This window comes from Choloepus didactylus, chromosome 7, assembly GCF_015220235.1.
Source record: "Choloepus didactylus isolate mChoDid1 chromosome 7, mChoDid1.pri, whole genome shotgun sequence".
NCBI classification, from domain to species: domain Eukaryota; kingdom Metazoa; phylum Chordata; class Mammalia; order Pilosa; family Megalonychidae; genus Choloepus; species Choloepus didactylus.
The window spans coordinates 93,392,209-93,413,778 of record NC_051313.1 but is presented as its reverse complement, the minus strand read 5'-3'; the positions used below and the strand labels follow the sequence as shown (position 1 = coordinate 93,413,778).

Sequence of the window (21,570 nt, the reverse complement as noted above, 5' to 3'; positions counted from 1 at the left end):
GGAACAAACGTGATTGTCCACTCATCATACACAAACCTGAATTGGGAGGAATGCCTAAGATCACAGCATAAAATCTGTAAGTAAAAACTGCAGATCCAAGCTGGGAGCCCCCTCCTCCCATGGCTTGAACTTCAAAGCCTCGCGGTGCTAGAGAGCAGCACTCTCCCAGCAAGCAAATATAGCTCAGCTGAGCTCCAACTGGAGGTTTAATTAACAAACGTGAACTGCTCAATACAAACTATGAATTCCCAAAAGGCAGAAAGAGGCTTTTGGTGACAACTGACCTTGGAGAGCTGGAAGGTGGCTGTGGACTGGCCCTGAATGGGGCTTTCTGTCCCTTTTTTTTTGCTTGGAGAAAGCCTCAGCCATTTTCAGTTCCCAGTTCTCCGACTCAGACAAGAGTGGAGAGAGCATAGGCAGAGAGACTATTCAAATCCTAATGACCTCTCCCTAGGGGATCTATCTTCCCTAAGAGGAAAGAGATGGGGCCCGGCTCTACTACCCACCTTCCATTCAGAACCGGACCCCAGAGCCTGGGGGAAAACAGCCAAAGGCTACACCTCCTTATACCAGTCTGGGCTACAGGTTGACAGGCGCCACCTGCTGGGCAGAAAAGCACAGTGCCTTGAGACCTCACAGGGTGCACCAATCTTCTAAAACACCTTCAGGGAAAGGGGATACTATTCCCTCCTTCAAAGCCTGAGCCTGTTCTGATCTGTGAAAATTTGATTGGGATAACCAAGGAAACCAGCTGCCTAGACAACAGAAAACTACAACCTACACTAAGAAAAACAAAGTTATGGCCCAGTCAAAGGAACAAACTTACACTTCTGAGATACAGGAATATAAACAACTAATAGTAAATCAATTCAAAAAATTTTAGGGAAGATATGGCAAAAGAGATTAAGCATATAATGAAAACACTGGGCATACATAAGGTAGAAATTGAAAGTTCGAAAAAACAACTGGCAGAATCTATGGAAATGAAAGGCACAACACAAGAGATGAAAGACACAATGGCAACATACAACAGCAGATCTCAAGAGGCAGGAGAAAACACCCAGGAACTAGAGAACCAGGCAACTGAAAGCCTACACACAAAAGAACAGATAGAGAAAAGAATGGAAAAATATGAGCAACATCTCCGGGAACTTAAGGACAAAATGAAATGCAGGCATGTACATGTCACTGTTGTCCCAGAAGGAGAAGAGAAGGGAAAAGGGACAGAAGCAATAATAGAGGAAATAATCAACAAAAATTTCCCAACTCTTACGAAAGACAAAATTACAGATCCAAGAAGCGCAGTGTACCCCAAACAGAATAGATCTGAATAGGCCTATGCCAAGACACTTAATCAGATTATCAAACATCAAAGATAAAGAGAGAATCCTGAAAGCAGCAATAGAAAAGTGATCCATCACATACAAAGGAACCTTGATAAGACTATGTGCAGATTTCTCAGTAGAAACCATGGAGGCAAGAAGGAAGTGGTGTGATATATTTAAGATACTGAAAGAGAAAAACCACCAACCAAGAATCCTATATTGGCAAAACTGTCCTTCAAGTATGAGGGAGAACTTAAACTATTCTATGACAAACAGACAATGACAAAGTTTGTGAACAAGATACCTGCTCTACAGGAAAAACTAAAGGAAGCACTGCAGACAGAAAGGAAAAGATAGGAGTGAGAAGTTTGGAAAACAATTTTGGGAGATAGTAGCACAGCAATGTAAGTACACTGAACAAAGATGACTGTGAGCATGGTTGAAAGAGGAAGGTTAGGACCATGTGGGACACCAGAATGAAAGATGGGGCTGTATAATTCAGTGAAAGCTAGGGTGCTCAACAATTGTAATAAAAGGTACAAATATGTTTTTACATGAGGTAGAACAAATGAATGTCAACATTGCAAGGTATTAAAAATAGGATGGGGTTGAGGGGGGAAATACAATCAATGCAAACTAGAGACTATGACAGAAACATTGTATTATGCTTCCTTTAATATAACAAAGGCAATATACCGAAGCTAAATGCATATGGGCGGGGGTGGTGGTGTTACACAAGGGAAGGGTATGGGACTCCTGGCATTACTGATGTTGTCTGACTCTTTATTCTGCTTTAGTTTAATGCTATCTTTCCTTCTGTTGCTTTCTAGCTGTCATGTTTTCTTTCTCTCTCTCTTTCTTTTTTCTTTTTCTTTTGTCCCTCTACCTTCTTTGACTCTCCCTCCTTCTCTGTGGAAGAAATGGTGATGCTCTTATATAGATAGTGGCGATGGTGCTGAATACATGAATACGTGACTATACAGGGAACCAATGATTGTTTACTTGGGATGGAATGTATGGTGTGTGAACAAAACCATCTTTAAAAAAATGGGTTGATGAAGAAACCTTGAGGGCACTATATTGAGTGAAATAAGACGACACATAAGGACAAATATTACAGGGTCTCACTGATATGAACTAGGTATAATATGTAAACCCATAGACATGAAATATAAGTTACCAGGATATAGAATGAGGCTAAAGAATGGGGAGTGGTTGCTTATTATGAGCAGAATGTTCAACTAGGGTGAACTTAAACATTTGGAAATGGACAGAGATGATATTAGCATGTTGTGAGAATAACTAATAGTTTGAATGGTGTGTGAATGTGGTGGAAAGGGTAAGCTCAGAGTCATGTATGTCACCACAAGGAAAGTTGGAGGTTAAAAGATGGGAATGTATAAAACAGTGAATCTTGTGGTGGGCAATGTCTGTGATTAACTGTACAAATATTAGAAATCTCTCTCATGAACTGGAACAAATGTATGACACTATAACTAGAAGTTAATAATAGAGGGGAATATAGGAAAAACAAATACCTATTTCAAACTATTTACTACAGTAAATTTAACATTCTTTCATCAACAGTAACAAATGTACTATACCAAAACTATGAATCAGTAACGGAGGAGGCATGGTTAGGGGTATGGGATGATTGTACACTTTGTATCTTTGGATAATTGTGTGGTTTGTTAACAATCTCAATTAAAAAAAAAAAAAAAAACTTACATAGTGGCTTCAATCTTAGGGCACTCCCTGTCCCAGTTCTCTATTATATGTTCCTCACAACACTTAACTCTGTCTTATATTGTTTGATGACATGTTTATTGTCTGTTCTACCCTCATATAAGCATATATCCAGGAAAATAAGCCCCATAAAAGCAGGGATCTTGTTCACCTTGTTTATATTATTTCCATATACACAGCATCTAGAATAATTCCTGGAACTCAGTAGGCATTCAATAAATACCTTTTGAATGTATAAATGAATGAATGACTGTCTCCTACTGAATTACATAAAAATTCTCAAGACTTTCAGGCTGCCTCACAGCAAGTTACATCAGAATTAATAATTCCCTATCTGACTCTTTGGGCCCCCTTCCCCAGAAGACTGAAACTGAGTCGTTTAAGAGGGCTCACAATTGTTTTTTCACAGTTAAACCAAAGAACACACTCTAAGACCCAAAAGTTTAGCTTAGAATAATTTGAATTCTCTAAGAAACTCACAGCTCAACAACCCATGAACATCTTCATGCGTCCTTCAGAAAGTCAGGCAGAGTGGCTTTATGTTAATGATCAGTCTGTCAAAGCAAAAGGCAAATGATTATGAGTCACTTTGCTGAGTGAGGATACTAGTGCTGCAGACTGTTGATGAGCCTAAGCAAGAGGTTGTACAGCAGGGACCTCACGCTTTTGCAAAGATTTTCATCAGTGCTGTTCCTGAGAACTCTTACCAGCCAATGAGACTCTAAACGAAAAATAAAACCAGAACTAGAGGCTGGCTTTGGGAGAGTGATTGTGCTGTTCTTGTGCTGTCCCTTATGAAGTATATCCTTAAGAATGAATGGCAAGACAAGGTTTCTAAAATACAATTTCCTTGGGATACATTTTTTCATAAAATGAAGAATATCTTATCCATAGAGCAGTGGTATGGGAATTGGATTGTGAACAAAACACAATTTTGATTGAGTGCTGACAGAAGTGAGGTTAAGAATGTATGATATAATTATAATAATAATAGCTACCATTTATTGGGTAAACAAAAATCCTTGGAGCCATCGTCAACTCCTTTTATGCTCTTACATCCTACATTCAATCTTTCAGCAAATCCTATTGCCTCTGCCATCAAATGTATACAAAATGTGGCCATTTTCAATGAGTTCCACAGCTACCACCCTGTTTCAAACTCTATCAATTCTTGCCTGAATTACTGCAATAACTTCTAGCTGATATAACCCCTTACCTAAAGTTGTTGAACATCTAATGATAGCTCAAGGAAAAGGCAACATATTACTCGTTCATGAAGAGCAAAATGCACAAATTAGAAATCGCTGTTTTTTAAGCATTTGTATGGTGAGGGGAAAAGCTGTTGTGGGGGTGGGCTAAATCCAACCTGCTGCCTGTTTTTGTAGATGCAGTTTTATTGGAACACAGCTATGCCCACTCATTTACATATAGTCAATGGGTGTTTGCCCACTACAATGGCAGGATTGAGTAGTTGCAACAGAGACCATATAACTGCAAGGCTGAAAATATTTATTATTTGGCCTTTTAAAGAAAAAGTTTTCTGACCCTGAGCCATAGGCTATATCTCATGTTCTAGTAAAACTATTATAAAAGAGCATGCTGTATTTACTTTCCTTAAGTTACCAGTAGTTTTTTTTTTTTACCATATATATTTAATCACTGTTTACATTTTGTTTTACAAAATCTTCTAGTCTTTTTTTCCTACTAGATGTGTGTTTAGTTTTACAAAACTGGTTAAATGTGTTATAAACAGTTTTATAATCCATTGTTGCCCAACAATAAATATATTATGAACATTTTTTCATGGTAAGCAATATACTTCAATACCATCTCTTGCTGAGGTTGACAGACTTTTTCTGTAAAGGTCAGAGAGTAAATATTTTCGACTTTAAGGTCTATTGGGTCATTTCAACCACTCAGTTCTGCCTGTGGGAAAATCAATCAGTTAGACCATTCCAAATGGGTGTCAGGTGTTCCAATAAAACTTTATTTACAAAAACAGCAAGCTGGATTTGTCCTGAGGGCCATAGTTCTGTTCTATTATTTGGATAAACCATAATTTACTTAATCCCCTATTTTTAGAAATATGGATTGTTTTCACTTTTTTTCACTATTAATACTGTCTTGACTTCCTAGTATCTAAACCTTCAAGTACATTCTTTTCTTTTTTTAATTTTATTTTGAAATAAATTCAAAGTTATAGGAACAGTCGCAAAAACAATACAAACCCCAATACACAGAACTCCAGCATTCCATGACCCCCCTCCCCCGATACCCCGATCCACTAACTTTAACATATTGTCACACCACTATTTCTTTCCCTCCCTCCCTCCCTCCCTCTCTCCCTATCTATCATCCATCATCTATTGCTCTGTCTTCTGAACATATGAGAGCTAGTTGCACACATCCTTGGACAAACACTATAATTCACATATACAATTCCCATGAACAAGAACATTCTTTTATGCAATCCCATTAAGCGCAACTAAGAAGTACAAGAGATTCAACAATGATACAAAGCTTACATTCTATATTTCCTTTTCCTTATGTCTCAACTGTGTCCCTTTGAGCTTCCTGTCCCCCATCCTAAGATCCCATCCAGGGTCATCCTTGGCATTCAATTGTCATCTATTTAGACTTTTTTTTTTTTTCCTCAATTGTGGAAACATATATACAGCCTAAATCTTCCCATTCCACCCCCTCCCTAGCATTCCATTAGTGGGATTAATCACATTTAGAATGTTGTAATGCTATCACCTTCCCTCCATCCATTACTAGAAATTTCCCTTCACCTCAAACAGCAACCCTACACTCATTTCTTAACTCCCCATTGCCCCTTCCCCCATTTCTCTTAACCCATACTCTACTTTTCATCTCTATGGTCATATTCTCTGATAATTTCTTTGTGTTTACCGTGGGGCTTAAAATTAAACTTTTAAATCCATAACAATCTTGTTTTTCTTTGATACCAACTTAATTTCAATAGGACATATAAACTATGTACCTATACTCCTCCATTCCCCCACCTTTATATAGTTCTTGTCAAAAATTACATATTTTACATTGAGTTCAAAACCACTGATTTGTCATTAGAGTTTGTGTATTTTATGTCATGTAGGAAGTAAATAGTGGAGTTACAGTTCAAAAATTATTGACTTCTATTTGTATTCCATTGCGGTCAGAGATTGTGCTTTGAATATGTTCCATTGTTTTTTTGTTTGTTTGTTTGTTTTGTTTTGTTTTTTAATTTATTGAGGCTTGTTTTATGTTCCAGCATATGGTCCATTCTGGAGAAGGATCCGTGATCACTAGAGAAAAATGAGTGTCCTGGTGATTTGGGATGTAAGGTTCTATATGTGTCTGTTAAAATTCTCTTTATCTCTTTCTCCTTTCTTTGTTTCTCTGTTGGTAGGGCTCCCTTTAGTATCTGAAGTAGGGCAGGTCTTTTACTAGCAAACTCTCTCAGCATTTGTTTGTCTGTGACAAATTTAAGCTCTCCCTCAAATTTGAAGGAGAGTTTTGCTGGATAAAGTATTCTTGGTTGGAAATTTTTCTCTCTCAGAGTTTTAAATATGTCATGCCACTGCCTTCTTGCCTCCATGGTGGCTGTTGAGTAGTCACAACTTAGTCTTATGTTGTTTCCTTTGTATGTGGTGAATTGCTTTTCTCTTCCTGCTTTCAGAACTTGCTCCTTCTCTTCAGTATTTGAGAGTCTGGTCAGAATATGTCTTGGAGTGGGTTTATTTGGATTTATTCTATTTGGAGTTTGCTGGGCATTTATGCTTTGTGTATTTATATTGAGTAGAAGGTTTGGGAAGTTTTCCCCAACAATTTCTTTGAATACTCTTTCTAGACCTTTACCCTTCTCTTCCCCTTCTGGGACAGCAATGAGTTTTATTTGGATGTTTTATTTTATCTATCATATCCCTGAGATCGTTTTTGATTTCTTCGATTTTTTTCTCCATTCTTTCTTTTGTTCTTTCATTTTCTGTTCTGTGGACCTCTAGGACACTGAATTGTTGTTCAACTTCCTCTAATCTTGTATTATGAGTATCCAGAGTCTTTTTAATTTGGCCAACAATTTCTTTTATTTCCATAAGATCTTCTATTTTTTTATTTACTCTTGCAATTTCTTCTTTATGCTCTTCTAGGGTCTTCTTTATGTTCCTTTTATCCTGTTACATGGTCTTCTTCATGTGTTTTATATCCTGTGCCATGTTTTCGTTCCTCGATTGTAATTGTTTGATTAATTGTGCCAAGTACTGTGTCTCTTCTAATATTTTGATTTGGGTGTTTGGGATTGGGTTCTCCATATTGTCTGGTTTTATCATATGCATTAAGATTTTCTGTTGTTTTTGGCCTCTTGGTATTTGCTTTGCTTGATAGGGTTCTTTCAAGTTGTAAAAAAAAATATCAATCTAATTTTTCAGAAATACAAGTTGGTGGTGTACACTTTCTCCAACTAACCAGCAGATGGCGTCTGCGAGTCACCTATACCCTTCAAGTCAGTTCTCCCCAACTCTGTCTCTGTGGTGTGTGGGAAAATGATTTTTATGGAGTTCAGTTGGTGAACTCAGTTTTGGTTTGTTATTGGAGCTGTCTGCCCTGAACGTGGGGCCTGTGTCTGGGTGGTCAGGGAGGCAGGGCAGCTTTAATATTCAAACATCCCAGGTGTTCCTGGAGATTCAAGGCTGTTGCAAGAGTCTAAGCCTTCATTTCAGTTTTGCCACAGATTTTCTCTGTCACTGACCCACAAACCACCGGCATTGACGTAGCATCTCTGGGTTTTCCGAGCGGGCCCCCCCTTCTCAGCTGTTATCTTCTAGGACCTCTGCTGAAGGAAGGCTATGCTACGTCACTAGTGTGCATTGTCCCTCAAGGCAAGCCCTGGGCCGCCAGATTGTGTAGGGGCCCTCTCAGCCTGATGCAAAGATTAGCCTATAATTCTTGACTGGTATAAGTTCTGAATTAAAGGCAGGTAGCAGAGCTGGGCTCCACCCCTTTCCTCTTAGAGAAGATAGACGCCTTAGGGAAGGTCATTAGCATTTCAGTGGTCTCTCTCTGCTGTGCTATACCCTTGTCTAGGTCACAGAACTGAGAACTGAAAATGGCTGAGGCTTTCTCCACTGAATCGAAAAAGGAATAGAGCTAGTCCGAGGCGAACCTCCAGCTCTCCAAGGTCAGTCGTCACCCAAAGCCTCTGTCTACTTGTTGAGGATTCATACCTCATAGTGAGCAGTTCACACTCGCTAATTAAAACCCCAGTTGGAGCTCAGCTGAGCTGTATTCACTTGCTGGGAGAAAGCTTCTCTCTGGCACCACGAGGCTTTGTAGCTTGGGCTGTGGGGAGGGGTCTCCCGGTTTGGATCCGCAGTTTTTACTTACAGATTTTCTGCTGTGATCTCAGGCATTCCTCCCAATTCAGGTTAGTGTATGATGAGTGGATGGTCACATTTGTCCCCCTGCAGTTATTCCGGATTATTTACTAGTTGTTTCTGGTTTTTTTTAGTTGTTCCAGGGGGACTACTTAGCTTCCACTCCTCTCTATGCCGCCATCTTAGATCCTCTCCCCGCCACCAGTAGTTTTTATATGCATTATTCTTAAACTTCCTGAATACTTATACAAAGAAATTTTGTTAAAAGTCAAACCCAGATAAAATTGTCTTCCGTAGCATAATCCTTGTGTTCCAGGAAATATAAAGTTCAGTTCCAATGATGTGGAAAACAATATCCCATCAATTGATACAAAGTCTTCAGGCAACCACAATTCAAAGTTTGTGCTCTGGCCAAATTTCCACTGATGTTCTATGTGGCTACAGTTTTGATTGTGCTTACGAGTTTGGATTAGATTCTTTTTTTTCACTGAAATGGACCAGTTTTTGGAAGAACATCATTCCATGCTGCAAAGTTCCTATAAGGCACGTGCTCATTTATAGCATGACATGAAATGCTCTTAATAATGGAGTTACCTTCATTCACCAGCATTATTGGGAGTAGGGGTGGGCCTTGCTCTTTTTGGGAGAATTGTGGTTTCTGCTGCTTCCTCCTCGTCTCCTTGACCTTTTAATATTTCACCATGCCAGGGCGCATTCCTAGGCTCTCTTCTCTATCTAAATCACTGTTGGTGGCATAATCCAGTCCCAAGGCTGTAAATACCATATATAAGCTCTATATTATCATAGATCCAACTCATATCACTCCCATCTACTTCAGACTTGCATATCCAAGTGCTCACTTGGCATTGCCCTGAATCTTTAATTTGTCCAAAATTGAACTCTCAACTGTAATCACCTCCCCTAAACCTGCTTCACTTGTGGCTGTCCACATCTAATTAATGGCAACTCCATCCTTAGACTTCCATCTCTCACACAGTCTACATCCATACTATCGAAAATTCTATCAGCTTCAAAACACTGCCACTTCTCACTGTCTCCACTGCTACTGCTCTAGTCCAAGCCACCGGGAGTACCTCAATAGTGTCCTATGGGCCTCTCTACTTCTGCCCTTGCCCCCTGCGGTCTATTCTGAATACAGCAGCCAGAGTGAGCCTATTAAAACTTGTCTGATTATGTCACCACTTTACTCCCAACCCTCTGATGGCTTCCAGACTTGCTCAGAGTAAAATCCAAGTCCCTAAATGACTTACAAGGTCCGATAAGGTCTATGTCCCCATAACCTCTCTCACCTCATCTCCTCACTCTCCCTCTTGTTCCTTCTGCTGTGGTTATGCAGGCTTCTTCATTATTCCTGAAATATACCAAGTACTCTATCCCTTGGCACTTGCTGTTTCCTCTACCTGGAAGAAGCTTTCCCCCCAGTAATCCACATAGTTTATTTCCTCACTTATTTCAAATCTCTACTCAAATACTACTTGATTGAAAATGCCTTTTCTGACCACCCTTTAAAAAGAGCATCTCACTTCCAGGGGTGTAAGTCTCCCTAGCAACATGAAACATGACTCCCAGAGATGGGCCCGGCCCTGGTATTGTGACATTAGTTGACCAAAAATGGGAACGCTTGAAGCAGCTACAGAAGATGGACCATCAGCCCAAATTACCTTAAGATTTAGGAGAGCTATAATTCTCTGAGGGGGAGGTTGAGGCAGGGTTAGAATTAGGGTAGAGGCTGGCTGAGCAAAGGGCAAATTCCAGAGAGCAGTCAGGCTGCAAAGAGAAAGATATATCTAAAGAAAATGGCGTAAACAGCCCCTGGTGCCTGAGTGAGTTATCTAAGCTCAAACATCAACAAAGGAGCAAGAAGGGGAGGGTGGTAAAATAGTTTAAAAAAATTACAAAAGAAACAAAAAACTAAAAACAAACCCTTCCCACAGTGCCTCACGCCTCTCTCTCTTCTTACGAGAGCATCCACATGCTCTTCTTGCATGTGTACTTAATAAACTTTCTACCTGCTTGCTCAAGGAGTGGAACAAAGAACATCTCTGACCATCATCACTCTCCATCCTCCTTACCTGTAATTATTATGGCACTTATCACCATCTGAAATACATGATTTTCTTTTCAGGATTTCAGAATAGAGATGTTCTCTTCACCGCTGTAAACTTGGTTGCAGTGGTTAGTAACTAGGAAATTCTAAATACATATTTTTTTAAGGAATGAATGAATGAAAGAGCACTTAACTATGTTAAGGGATCTGTGTTACATACCGTATCTTGTTGAATTCTTAAAGCAAAAAAAGAGCCCATGTTTTACCTCCTTTTAATGCTGAAAAATAGTTTTCCCAAAGTTATACAATATGTGCACCAAGGTGCACTGGCTTCAAACCCTCTAAGCTATATCACCACCTCTACCACTTGTTCCAGTTTTGAGAAATTTATAAAAATATCACTAATGTTATGTGTCTGGCTGTGAACCTGCAAAATAGTTTCCGCCAAAGTTCGATGTGTACTTAAGTCTGAAAAATGAAGCAGGCACTCCATATAGCAAAATAGTAACATTTTATTAGGGAATTTACAAATCAGGCACTGGTCCTGGATGGCTGCCGGATGTTCAGAGTAGTGCTCCATGCCACAGGGGGTTACAGAGGACTACATGGAGTAAAAATAAGGAAGGCACAGAACCAAGTCAGGATTTGCAAGATTGTAAACATGTTTCTTTGAAGTTACTGATATGTAGCACAGTAGTACAAATAGCTATCAGGCTTAAGAATGTGCACGTGTGCGCTAAGATCCACCTACAAGGTTTTTTGTTTTGTTTTTGTTTTTTGCCTTATCTAGGAATGTAAGTCTTCTCTGGTTTATAGTCTCACATTATGTTAAAACTGAACCACAGGGATTCCTCAAATTTAGGAATGGAATAGGTTTGTGTTAGCAGTGAACAGAGTTGTATTTCCACCTCAGATGTGCCCCAAACCCTAAGACCACAGATACTGACTCCTTCCACACTCCAAACTGTGCCCCACCTGCAAATGTGATGTTCACCAACTGGTTTCCTGGCTGCCTTCTTTCACAGGGAGGGAGTAAAAGTGGAGATTAAATTGGCCTAGGGATTAGAAATTAGAGAGGGGCTTTTTTAGAGAGTTTATTGCCTTCCATAGTAGGGATGAAGAGATTTTCCTGATGTAAGAGTTAAATTAAAGGATGACTTACAAAGTTGCAGGAAGAAAATAGGGAAACCATAAGGCATACTACAGTACCTTGGGGATTTTATCAACTACATACTTTTATCCTCCTAGGACTGGAAGGGCAGGGATAGAGAACAGATCTGGAGAAGAGAGTGGAAGATATATAGCACAGCAGGGAAGGAGTTTTCCTGGGTTTTCCAAGTATCCAAAGGTTCACATTGCAATGCTATATAAGACCTGGGGCAGACCCTCTTGCTGCAAGCACCTGTTCTCTGCCTGAGGGTTTTTTTCCTGGCCTCAGGAGCATTCTTGGCCACTTGCCCAGCAGGTTGAAAGCACCAGGGGATTTAGAACCACCAAAGGTGCCAATAGTTGGTGGGTTGCTACCCCAGCTTCCTCAGCTCTTGAGTGTCAGCTCTGAACACTTTTGTTTACCATCTCCTGGAAATCCCCCGCAGGACTGAGTCCTAGTGGCCTCCAGTAGTAATGTGCTTATCAACACGCCCTCTGGTGATTTCCTTCCCTTTCCTGTCACATTCCCTAGTTCTCCTACTGGTGTTTCTTAATGTCACCTCCCAAATAAACTGCCTGCGCTCAAATCCTAGTCTCAAGAGTCTGCTTGTGGAGACCCCAGCTTAAGACAGACCTTGTCAAAAATCTATGTTAAGTTGGAGTTCAGGAATAGTCAATGTTGGCATCCAAACAGAATTGCACAATTAGGCCACTAACATAATTTTGGAACCTATGAAGACAGGGGAAATTTTCCTGCTCACCTACACTCTGCACCAGTGGGAGAGAATGGGCAAGGAGCCAAGTGGAACAAAAATGTCATAAACCACAGGCTCTGTGTCCCTGTATTCTGTGAGTGGCATTGGGGAGAGAGGAAGCGAGCAGACACTAACCCTGGACTTACCAAGTGCCAGTGTCAGGCTGGGTAGTTTGCATGTGGTCTTGCTTCGTGTTATCTGGAAGCTCCCAGGCCCTCTGGCTATCGTTACCTGGACTGAGGGTAAGAGAGAACAGAGAGAAGCTCCTAGTGTTTAGGCACGGTTTATTCATTCACTTAATAAACATTGACTGACTGTGTTGAAACATCAGGTATGATGCTAATTATTATGCAAATTGCATTCACTAACACCAGGTTAGAAAATAAACTCATAAGAAGAATTGAGCTCAAACATGGCAGGTTAGAAAATGCCCAAAGTTAACCATTTAATTCCTAGGATGGCTTCTGTAGGACATTATTCAGAAGAACTGTGAAGGCCATTCTACATGTTGTAGATGAAAACAATTTTATTGTTGCTTAGAGCTGGTGGAAATGCTTATATTTAAGCGATTACATTTTCTCTTTATTCAAATGCCCTTGATCTGTGAAACCATTTTTTTAAAGACCAGAAATGTGATATATATTACATTTTACTTGAATTTTATTTGTCAAATCTCTATTGATCTCTGTAAGCATATCATTATTCATCTCCTTGCTTATCTTCTGGTTAAAAAATAAAAGTTTTCAGCTTAGCTCTTAAAATTCTAAGCCATCTTTCTTTTTCAAGCATGAACTATATGGTCCAGTAATATCATATTGTAACTATCCTAGTATGTAAATTTTATGTACAGACTGTTGCTTTTTAAACATATTTTACCATCTCTTCATAAATTTCCAATTATAAGTAGGTGTTTGCCTAATTTGAAGAAATTAGCTTTTCTCTCTAAAATGTACCTTTTTATTACCTGAGCTCCCTAACTACCATTTTTCAACATGACATCTCTTATTTTGGAAATACATTTTAAAGCACAGATTTAATCATAATTATGGAATTAAAATAACTTAATATACATACACCCACACACTTTTTTTTTTTCCTCATAGAAACTCAGTCTGCTACTATGGCATTAAATCTTTTGTACATTAAATCTCATAAGGGGCATTATAGAGTTCCACACTATTCAATATACTGAGCCATCTTATTTTGCAGCTTAAATTTCATTGTTATAGATATATATTTATTTATACATATATTTATATTTATAACTTCCTTTTCATTTTCAGTTATTTCATTTTATCTCTCTGCTGTTCATTCTTTAAAAGTAGTCCTCTCCCTCCCCATTTGCCTTCTGTCTTAGGGGTTGGTGTGCTTTATTTATGGGTCTGACTCTTTCAGTTACCACTTGTGGGGTTGATATGGTCTGGAATGTGTTACATTAATCTATTTAGGTGATAATCAGATTGCATCCTTACAGGGAAGGTCCATCAACGCTCAGTGGAGAAGATGCAAGGAATGTACAAGAAGTAGCAGGAGCTCACACCCTCACTCCCATTCTGAAATGCAATTTACTCAGGTTTTAGGTAAGTTACTTCAGCTTTACTTGAGAGTACAATGCTGCCTGATAATAGTTGAGGGTGCATAAATGAGTTGTGTTTCTAGTTTTGCCACTGTAATTGACCTTGGGCAGGCAACTGAAAAACATCCCTCTATTTTGTTTTGTCAGTGTGAGAAATGAGAATAATCATCCTGCCTACTTTACAAGGGAGCCTTAATGAATTTTTGTGTAGAGCATTGGGAGATCCTGAGGCAAGAGGTGCTGAGAGGGGATGGCTGCTATAGAAATCTAAAATGCCATTACTCTTGGTATTTCAGAGCTATTCTCTCAGGGTTACAGCAGTCTTTCCCCACTGCACTTCTGAATTATTGTTATGAATAAGAAGTGAAATCTAGTGGGGAGAAACTAGAAATCTTGAGTTAAATTTTCATCTTGGCCCCAAACCTGAGCCTTTTGTATACCTATGTTGATTCTGTGAAAATCAATTTGCTTATTTCCTGTAAAAAAAAAAACAAAAAATAAAACTGGACAATAGTATCTGCCACTTCTCTAGCAAAACAATGTTACAGTACCCACATGTTCATCATTCAGAAATGGCCAGCAGTCATTTTACCTGCAGCTGGGAAGGTGTTCATGGAGGTAAATGGGCATCTAACTCCATCCTGGGAGCCTTCACTATGGATACGGTTTATAACAGGGACAATGGACATTTCATGAATTTCTGTAATGAATTATGCTGCTTAAAGCCCTTCCCTTTTGACCTTACTCCCACTATGTCTCCTGGAAGGTGTTTCTGCATTTCTGTATCGACTATCAGCCAGATCAGAAGGACTTAGTCTAGTGGAGTGCGTAAGCAAAATTCGCTCACACTGTGAATGGTGTGTGGTGTGAGCTGGGATGAGCTGTTTATCTGCCCTGCAGGAAATTCCTCTCTCGTTTCCCTTCCACCAGCCTTTCCCCAGGCTCTTCCTTGTGCTGCTGCCGGTACATTTTCCTCATGGAAACAGATCTGAGTCTCTCTCCCCTGGTTGGAAAACCTCTCAACTCCCAGCTGTTGCCCATAGGCGTAATTCCAAATTCCTTTGATGAGCATAGAAGACCATTCACAATTTGGCTTCAACCTAATTCTCCCCTTTCATTTCTGGCTACTGTAATCCCTGGTCTGACATTTCAGCTTTAGTAAATTTTCCAGCATTCCTTTAAATAGCAATGCTCTTTTCTGCCTTTACCCAAAAACTGTTCTCTTTGCCTGAAATTCACCCTGCCCATTACCACCTCACAAATTCCTATTCCTCTAGACCCTACTCAGAGACTGCAACCTTCCTTGAAACATCCCTCCCTGCGTACAGAGTTTATCACTCCCTTTGGCCTTCTCAGCCCTCTGTGCACATCTCTCTACCATTCACAGAGTAAAGTTATCTCTGCTCTCCTGAGGGTAAGGGCTATGTTTCTCATCTTCCTACCCTCAAATCCAATCCTAGAGCCTGGCATTAACATTTGCTGAGTGAATGAACAGGATCATAATTTCAGTTTACTGGCATGCTATGAAGACTTGTGAGAGATGCAGCTTCCAAAATAGAGCTCGAGTGGATCCTCAGTTTAGGTGATAGTTTTAGAGGAGATGCTGGGCTTTCATGAGGTCCTTTGTTTCACTCAGACAGGGTCTCAATGAATGCACATTTCACTGAATCCCATGCAAGTCACCCACGTTAAGGCAAGGCTCTGGTGTATTTCTCCCTTCATTTGGTCAAGAGACTCTCAACATCTGCAATCATAGGGTATTAGAGCTGGATGGGGCCTTACAGAGGTTTATCAGATAAGGAAATTAAGACTAGGAAGGGTTGGGGATCCTCAAGGTAATACAGCAAGCTAGGATCAGAACCGTACTTTGAACCTGGACTCTCCCTCACCCCAATCCCAAGCCACTGTTCCTTACACCCCAACCCTATTTCCTCCATGGCACTTTCTCTACCACTCAGCAAGCACAAGGGTAGCAGCGGCCAGGAGGATGGACATGTTCAAATTCTCTTACTTCAGATGAGAATAAGTGGATGTGGAAGGAAAATTGACCTTTATATTATTTTTTTCTAAGCAGTAGATCTCTTACTGACTTGTCCCACTTTCCTTCCTGGTGAGTGGCGCTGATTTTCTACTTAGACTAGGTACGAGATGTGAATCTTTCTTTTGCTCCATTCCTCCTTCTACCCTTGGATTTCCCAAATTCCTTTAACAGTTTGGTTTTGCCTTTTTTCCATCCCACACTACTCCTTGCTCCCTTAATTGTTGGGCTTCTCAGGATCAAGTATTTAATGGGTTTTTAAAATAATATTTACTCAGGAAAGGTCATTTCATTACAGCTTTAAGGAGGAAAGCTACAAAGAAATATAATAAATAATATATAATAAGCATATCTTTTGTAACTGCTTCACATTAGATATTTATGCACAAATTATGTGTATGTGTAGAAATTTTTAAAGAGGGATTTTTTGCAGGCCAACTAATGGGTGAATATGGTATGAAATAGAATGTTGTAGAGGGGATGTTCAATTAGATGATCTCTAAAGATATTTCCAGAGGAAATTCTGTGATTCTTTCAAAGGGGGAATCCTGTGGAAAACAGCCTAAAAGTTTCCACTGGAGCTATTGATTATTTTTCTCCCTGGTAAATAGCAAACAAAAACTAAGCCAACCACATTTAACTTTCCTTTTTAGTGCATGGACTTTTGGATGCAGACGCCATAATATTTCCATCAGTTTGTGCATGACAGTGCCAGTCCAGGTCTCTCTCATGTTATAAAGGGGGAGGTGGAAAAGGAGAATTTTTCTAATGCCTGGACCCAAAGTGCATTCTTAAGCAAGTCAGTTTTAGGTGAGTTCATATGGAATTTGAGGATCTGGAAATTGATCATCTTAATGCTTTCCTTGACAACATATTCCAATGTCCTTTGGGGGGCTACATACCTAGGTTTGAAGTCCTCTAAAGCCCAGATGGAGAAATTAGCCTTCAGTAGGAAGAGGCAGTTCTCATTTTCCATACAGGGGAGGGACAGAGCATTTGTGCTGATGAATTTAAATCCACAGGCTTAGTGGCCAGAAGTTGCCTTCATGATCTCCAGATTCTCCCTCTACACCTCCACCTGTTTCTGCTCAATCTTCTTTGTGGTATCTTCTTAGGTGTCTCCCGTTTAATGTGAAGATCCCAGGATTCCTTCCTTTGTTCTCTTTTCTTCTTAATCTCCAGTCTCTATACTCTTCTAAGGAGACCTCATCCACTTCCATGATTTTAATTACCAACTATACATGGATAAGCACCAAATATTTATCTTTAGCTCTGAAATTTCCCCCAGAGATGCAAACCTATTTATCTACCTGCCTCTTGTATATCCTCTGCTGGGATGTCTCACCAAGGCCGGAATTCAACATGTATTAACTCTTTATCTTCCTGCTCCTCTCCCTGAGTTCCCCATTCCAGTGGGTGTTAACTGTCTTCCATCCATTCCAACAACATGAAAGGCTCCCTGGACTGCCTTCTGTACTTTGCATATCAGAGTCCTGTGGATTTTATTTTCCAAGTACTTTTAAATTCATCTACTTTTCTCTACCCCCACTCTCTTCAACTTGGTCCAGGAGCTCACTATCTCTTGCATGGGTCATTGGAAAGTCCCCAAATTTGTCTTACTACCTCCATTCACTCCAGCCCCCCACTTTCTGTTCTCCAAGTTGCTCCCCAAGAGTGATCTCGCTAAATTGTAAATCAAATCATGTTAGTCCCTTGCTTAGAATTCTATAACCTTCCATTGCCTATAGGACAAAACTCTGATTCCTTAGCATGACTTGAAAGGTCTTTCATGATTTAACTCTGATTACTGGTGTTGAATAAGCAACTATGCAAATACAGTTCTCTCCACCTGGAATGCCCTTGTAAATATAATGGAGAGTCATTAATATCACATTGTGGTAAGAGGCTGTTTATCTGGTTTTCCCCACTTTAGGTAACAGAATCTTTCACTACAAAATATTTCAAGCACATAGGAAAGTACAGAGAAATATAGAAAAACACCATCAAGCTTTGTCAACTCTTAAAACCTTGACACATTTACTTCATTGAACAAAACAAAATCCTGGCCCTCACAGAACCTATATTCTGGTTAGGGTAGAAAAAGTAATAAATAAGTACACAAACATACAATAGGTCAGCTGTTAACAAATGCAATTCAGAAAAAGCAGGGCAAGGGCAATAGTCAATACTGTAGTAAGGGGGGAGAGTTATTCTTGTTTAAAAAGTGGTCAAGGAAGACCATGCTGAAAAGGTGATATTTAAACAGAGAACTAAAGAAAGTCAGGAAGTGAACATGTGATTATATGAGAAAAGAGATTTTGAAGCAGAGAGAAGAATGAGTATAAAGACCCTGAAGTGAGCAAGTTCTCTGCATGTTTGAAGACCAGCAAGGAGGCCAGTGTGGCTGAGGTAGTGTGAGCAGGCAGGGGACAAAAAAAGTGATAGGAGGTGAGGTCAGGGGTAGTGGTAGTATGGGGACTAACTTGAGTGGGAAGCCTTGAAGGGATTTGAGCAAAAGAAAGTCATGATCTAAATTTTGAGTAATTACTCTGATTGTAAGAGGGGAGGAACAGAAGCAGGGAGACCCAGTAAGGAGGCTATTAACAATATTCCAGGTGAGATATGGCTGTGGCTTGGGCCAAGTGGTAATATAGAGTAGAAGGGGTCAGATTCTGGTTGCATTTTGAAAGAGGAGCCAACAAGATTTCATGTTGGTTTGGATATAAGATGTAAGTGAAAGAGTGGGGCCATGGGTAACAAGATTTCTGGCATGAACAATGGGGAGATGGAGTTGCCATTAATTGGGATGGGGACACTTTGGTAGGAACAGGTTGAGAGACGGATGAGAAGTTTTGTTTGGGATATGTTAAGGCTGAGATTCCTATCAGAGTTCAAAGTAGAAATATCTAGTAGGCAGTAGTCCTTGGGATTCCTTGTCTTTCCTGTCACATGGCAACGTCCCCTCTCCTTTCTCTTCTGGGGTTGAGCAGACTTCCAGTTCTGGCTCCTCCCCATGGCTTTCTCTGACAATGTTTGAATTCCTTCTGCTTATAAAGGACTCTACTAATCAGATTAAGGCTCACCCTCATTCATTTGGGCCATGCCCTATCTAAAGCAGCATTTTCAAGAGGTCCCATTTACAATGGGCTCATACGCACAGAAATTCAGACTAAGACTGTAGGTCAACCTTCCACAGAGGGAAACCAAGAGACTGTGATGTCCCAGAAGCCAAAGGAAGAAAGTGTTTCCAGAAAGATGATGTAGTACACTACATGAAATGAGGGTAAGTCAAATTTTTAAGGATAGCAAACTGACTTTAGTTCAGCAACATGAAGATTGTTGTTTTAACAGAGTGGTGGTATCAAATGCCTGTTTTGAGTAAGTTCAAGAAAAAATGGGAAGAGAGGAATCAGAAAAAGAATAGACAACTCTTTCAAGGGAACACTGTGTTGGGAAGTCTTTTTTATAATTCCTTAGTGTCTAAACTTAAAAAGGGCACACAGTTGGACAGCAACTTGACATTTGCTGAATAACACCCTTGTACGTTTCTTGGCAATGTAGCAGCTCTGGATAGCCACTTCAATTATTTCATTCCCAGCACCAGGTGGGTTTACCCTTCCCTGCCTCATTTGCCTGGTGAATTCAAATTCATACTTCAAAATCAGACTTAAGCAGCTCCTCCTGAATGAATTCTTTTTGGCCTTTCAGATACAGCAAATCAGTCTAGACTCTATAAATGTTTTTCTTATAACCACACTTTAGTATTATAATTTATCCTCCACTAGGCAGTGATTACATAAGAACAAGTGTGGTAACTTTCTAGTGTCCCTGGTGCTAAGTACTGTGTCTTCCTAGAACTTAGTAATGTTTAGTTAATGCTGGTTGGAAAAAACTGAATTATTTTAAAGAAATATAGGGTCTAGGCCTTCCCTTCCATTTTCAAAGGGGATAGGATAGAATTCTATCCTACTATTTCTATTGGGGAATGAGCAACATTATTCAACTCCAGCTGAGCCTAACAAAGGATTCCTGTTGAGTGTTTGGCAAAGACTTGTTGTTTCTTATCACAAGTACTTCCAGTTGAAGTCAGAGGAGGTCTCATTGATAAGCACTACCAAAATGGAACTGCTGAGTGTCTTTGCTATATTTCATCATGTTGATTTGTGGCAACATTGACATGGGTGACCCTGAAAAGTGCCTTTTCCCATGTACCATTAGGCCAAGCTGAGGGCTCCGTTAGTTTTTCACTGAGGCAACTGTGTTTTCCTAATGGGCCTTCATCAAGCACTGACATCATTTCATTCCCAGAACCATTTCAGTTACATTCTAAACACAATTTTTATTGCACATTTGCAACTTGGGAAACTTTCTGAGGTGACAAATTATTTATTTCTACATTCAATCTGCTGTACTTTTCTTTTCTTTGGCTCTTCATGGTGAAAGCCCCTGTGTGATTTGCTTTGTGTGTGTTATGTGGCCAAGAGGAAGTTTTCTGGAATATACTTCAACACCATTCCTAAAGAAAATAATCCTTTTGCATTTATTCCCTCTGTTTATTCTTGGGTTTCTACTATTAATTAGCAAATTCATTTCCTGATAGCCACAATGAAGTTAGAATAAATGTGCCCGGCTATGTATCCAGTGAAGTCCAATGTATTCAGAGTGGTAACAAGAGACCAATTCTATTCTGATAAACACCACTAAAAGGAAAAGATAAATCAAATCTTATGGACTTAGTCAGCAAGTTTTATCCTACAAAAGAAATCTTAGCTGAACCATAGCTGTAATTTGGAGGCTTGGCTCAAAGTGACTGCTTTGTATTTCTCTCAAGGGTCAGAAAATCGAATCTGTATTCTGCTAGTCAGGCACATTGTAAAGAGTGCCACTTTCACCTGGGTTGTTTGGAAGGCCCATAAATCTTGGTAACTTGGTGGATTTCAATGCACAGCCATGAGTTCCACAAGGCATTAATTCTACTCCATTTCTTGTCCATTTGAAATAAAAAGTGTCAGTGAATACATTATACTTGGGGACCTCCAAATCCTACTTTAGTTTGTCATTCTCAAGGTCACTGATTTCCTTTGCTAACATTATTTCAGTATCCAGAGCACATTTGAAGTTTGTTGCTATTGTGTCCTATTTATTTTTGAGAACTGTATCAGCTCTGACTCTTGAGGAAATTAACATTGGCTTTTGTTCACTAAACAAGATAATTTGGAATGGTCAATGTATGTAGCACATCAATCTGGTATATCTCTACAGAGAAAACTGTCTGCTGGTTTTCAGTGATGTCCTGGGTGAAGACCTGGCTCATTTATGGTGAATAACCATGTAGAAATGATTGTTATAAATTTGTTTGTTATCCAAAACAAAACAGGACAAAACAAAAACTACTTTCATTTTGAAGATTTTATGAGGGAACTGCTAGAGGAAATATGACCAAAGCATTGTTACAAAGTTTGCTCTGTAGGAGCTATGGAAGCGAGGTCTGTCTTTACCCAGTTTTTCCCAGGACATCCTACTTGAGTGGGAAAGTCA

The 21,570-nt window shown here is 39.7% G+C and overlaps 1 protein-coding gene across 4 annotated transcripts in view; it reads left to right on the top strand.

The window, feature by feature from the left end:
- PRIM2 (DNA primase subunit 2) overlaps positions 1 to 21,570 on the top strand; it is an 804,531-nt gene that overhangs the window by 383,034 nt on the left and 399,927 nt on the right. For 3 of the 4 annotated variants that reach the window (XR_005217813.1, XM_037842555.1, XM_037842554.1), the window contains exon 14: positions 13,893 to 13,998. Coding sequence is in view for 3 of the 4 variants with exons in the window: in XM_037842555.1 (XP_037698483.1) it covers positions 13,893 to 13,998 (106 nt within the window). In the remaining variant the exon portion in view is untranslated. Of the gene's footprint in view, positions 1 to 13,892; positions 13,999 to 19,228; positions 19,307 to 21,570 lie in introns of those variants that run through there. The other variant, XM_037842553.1, reaches the window with a different exon arrangement.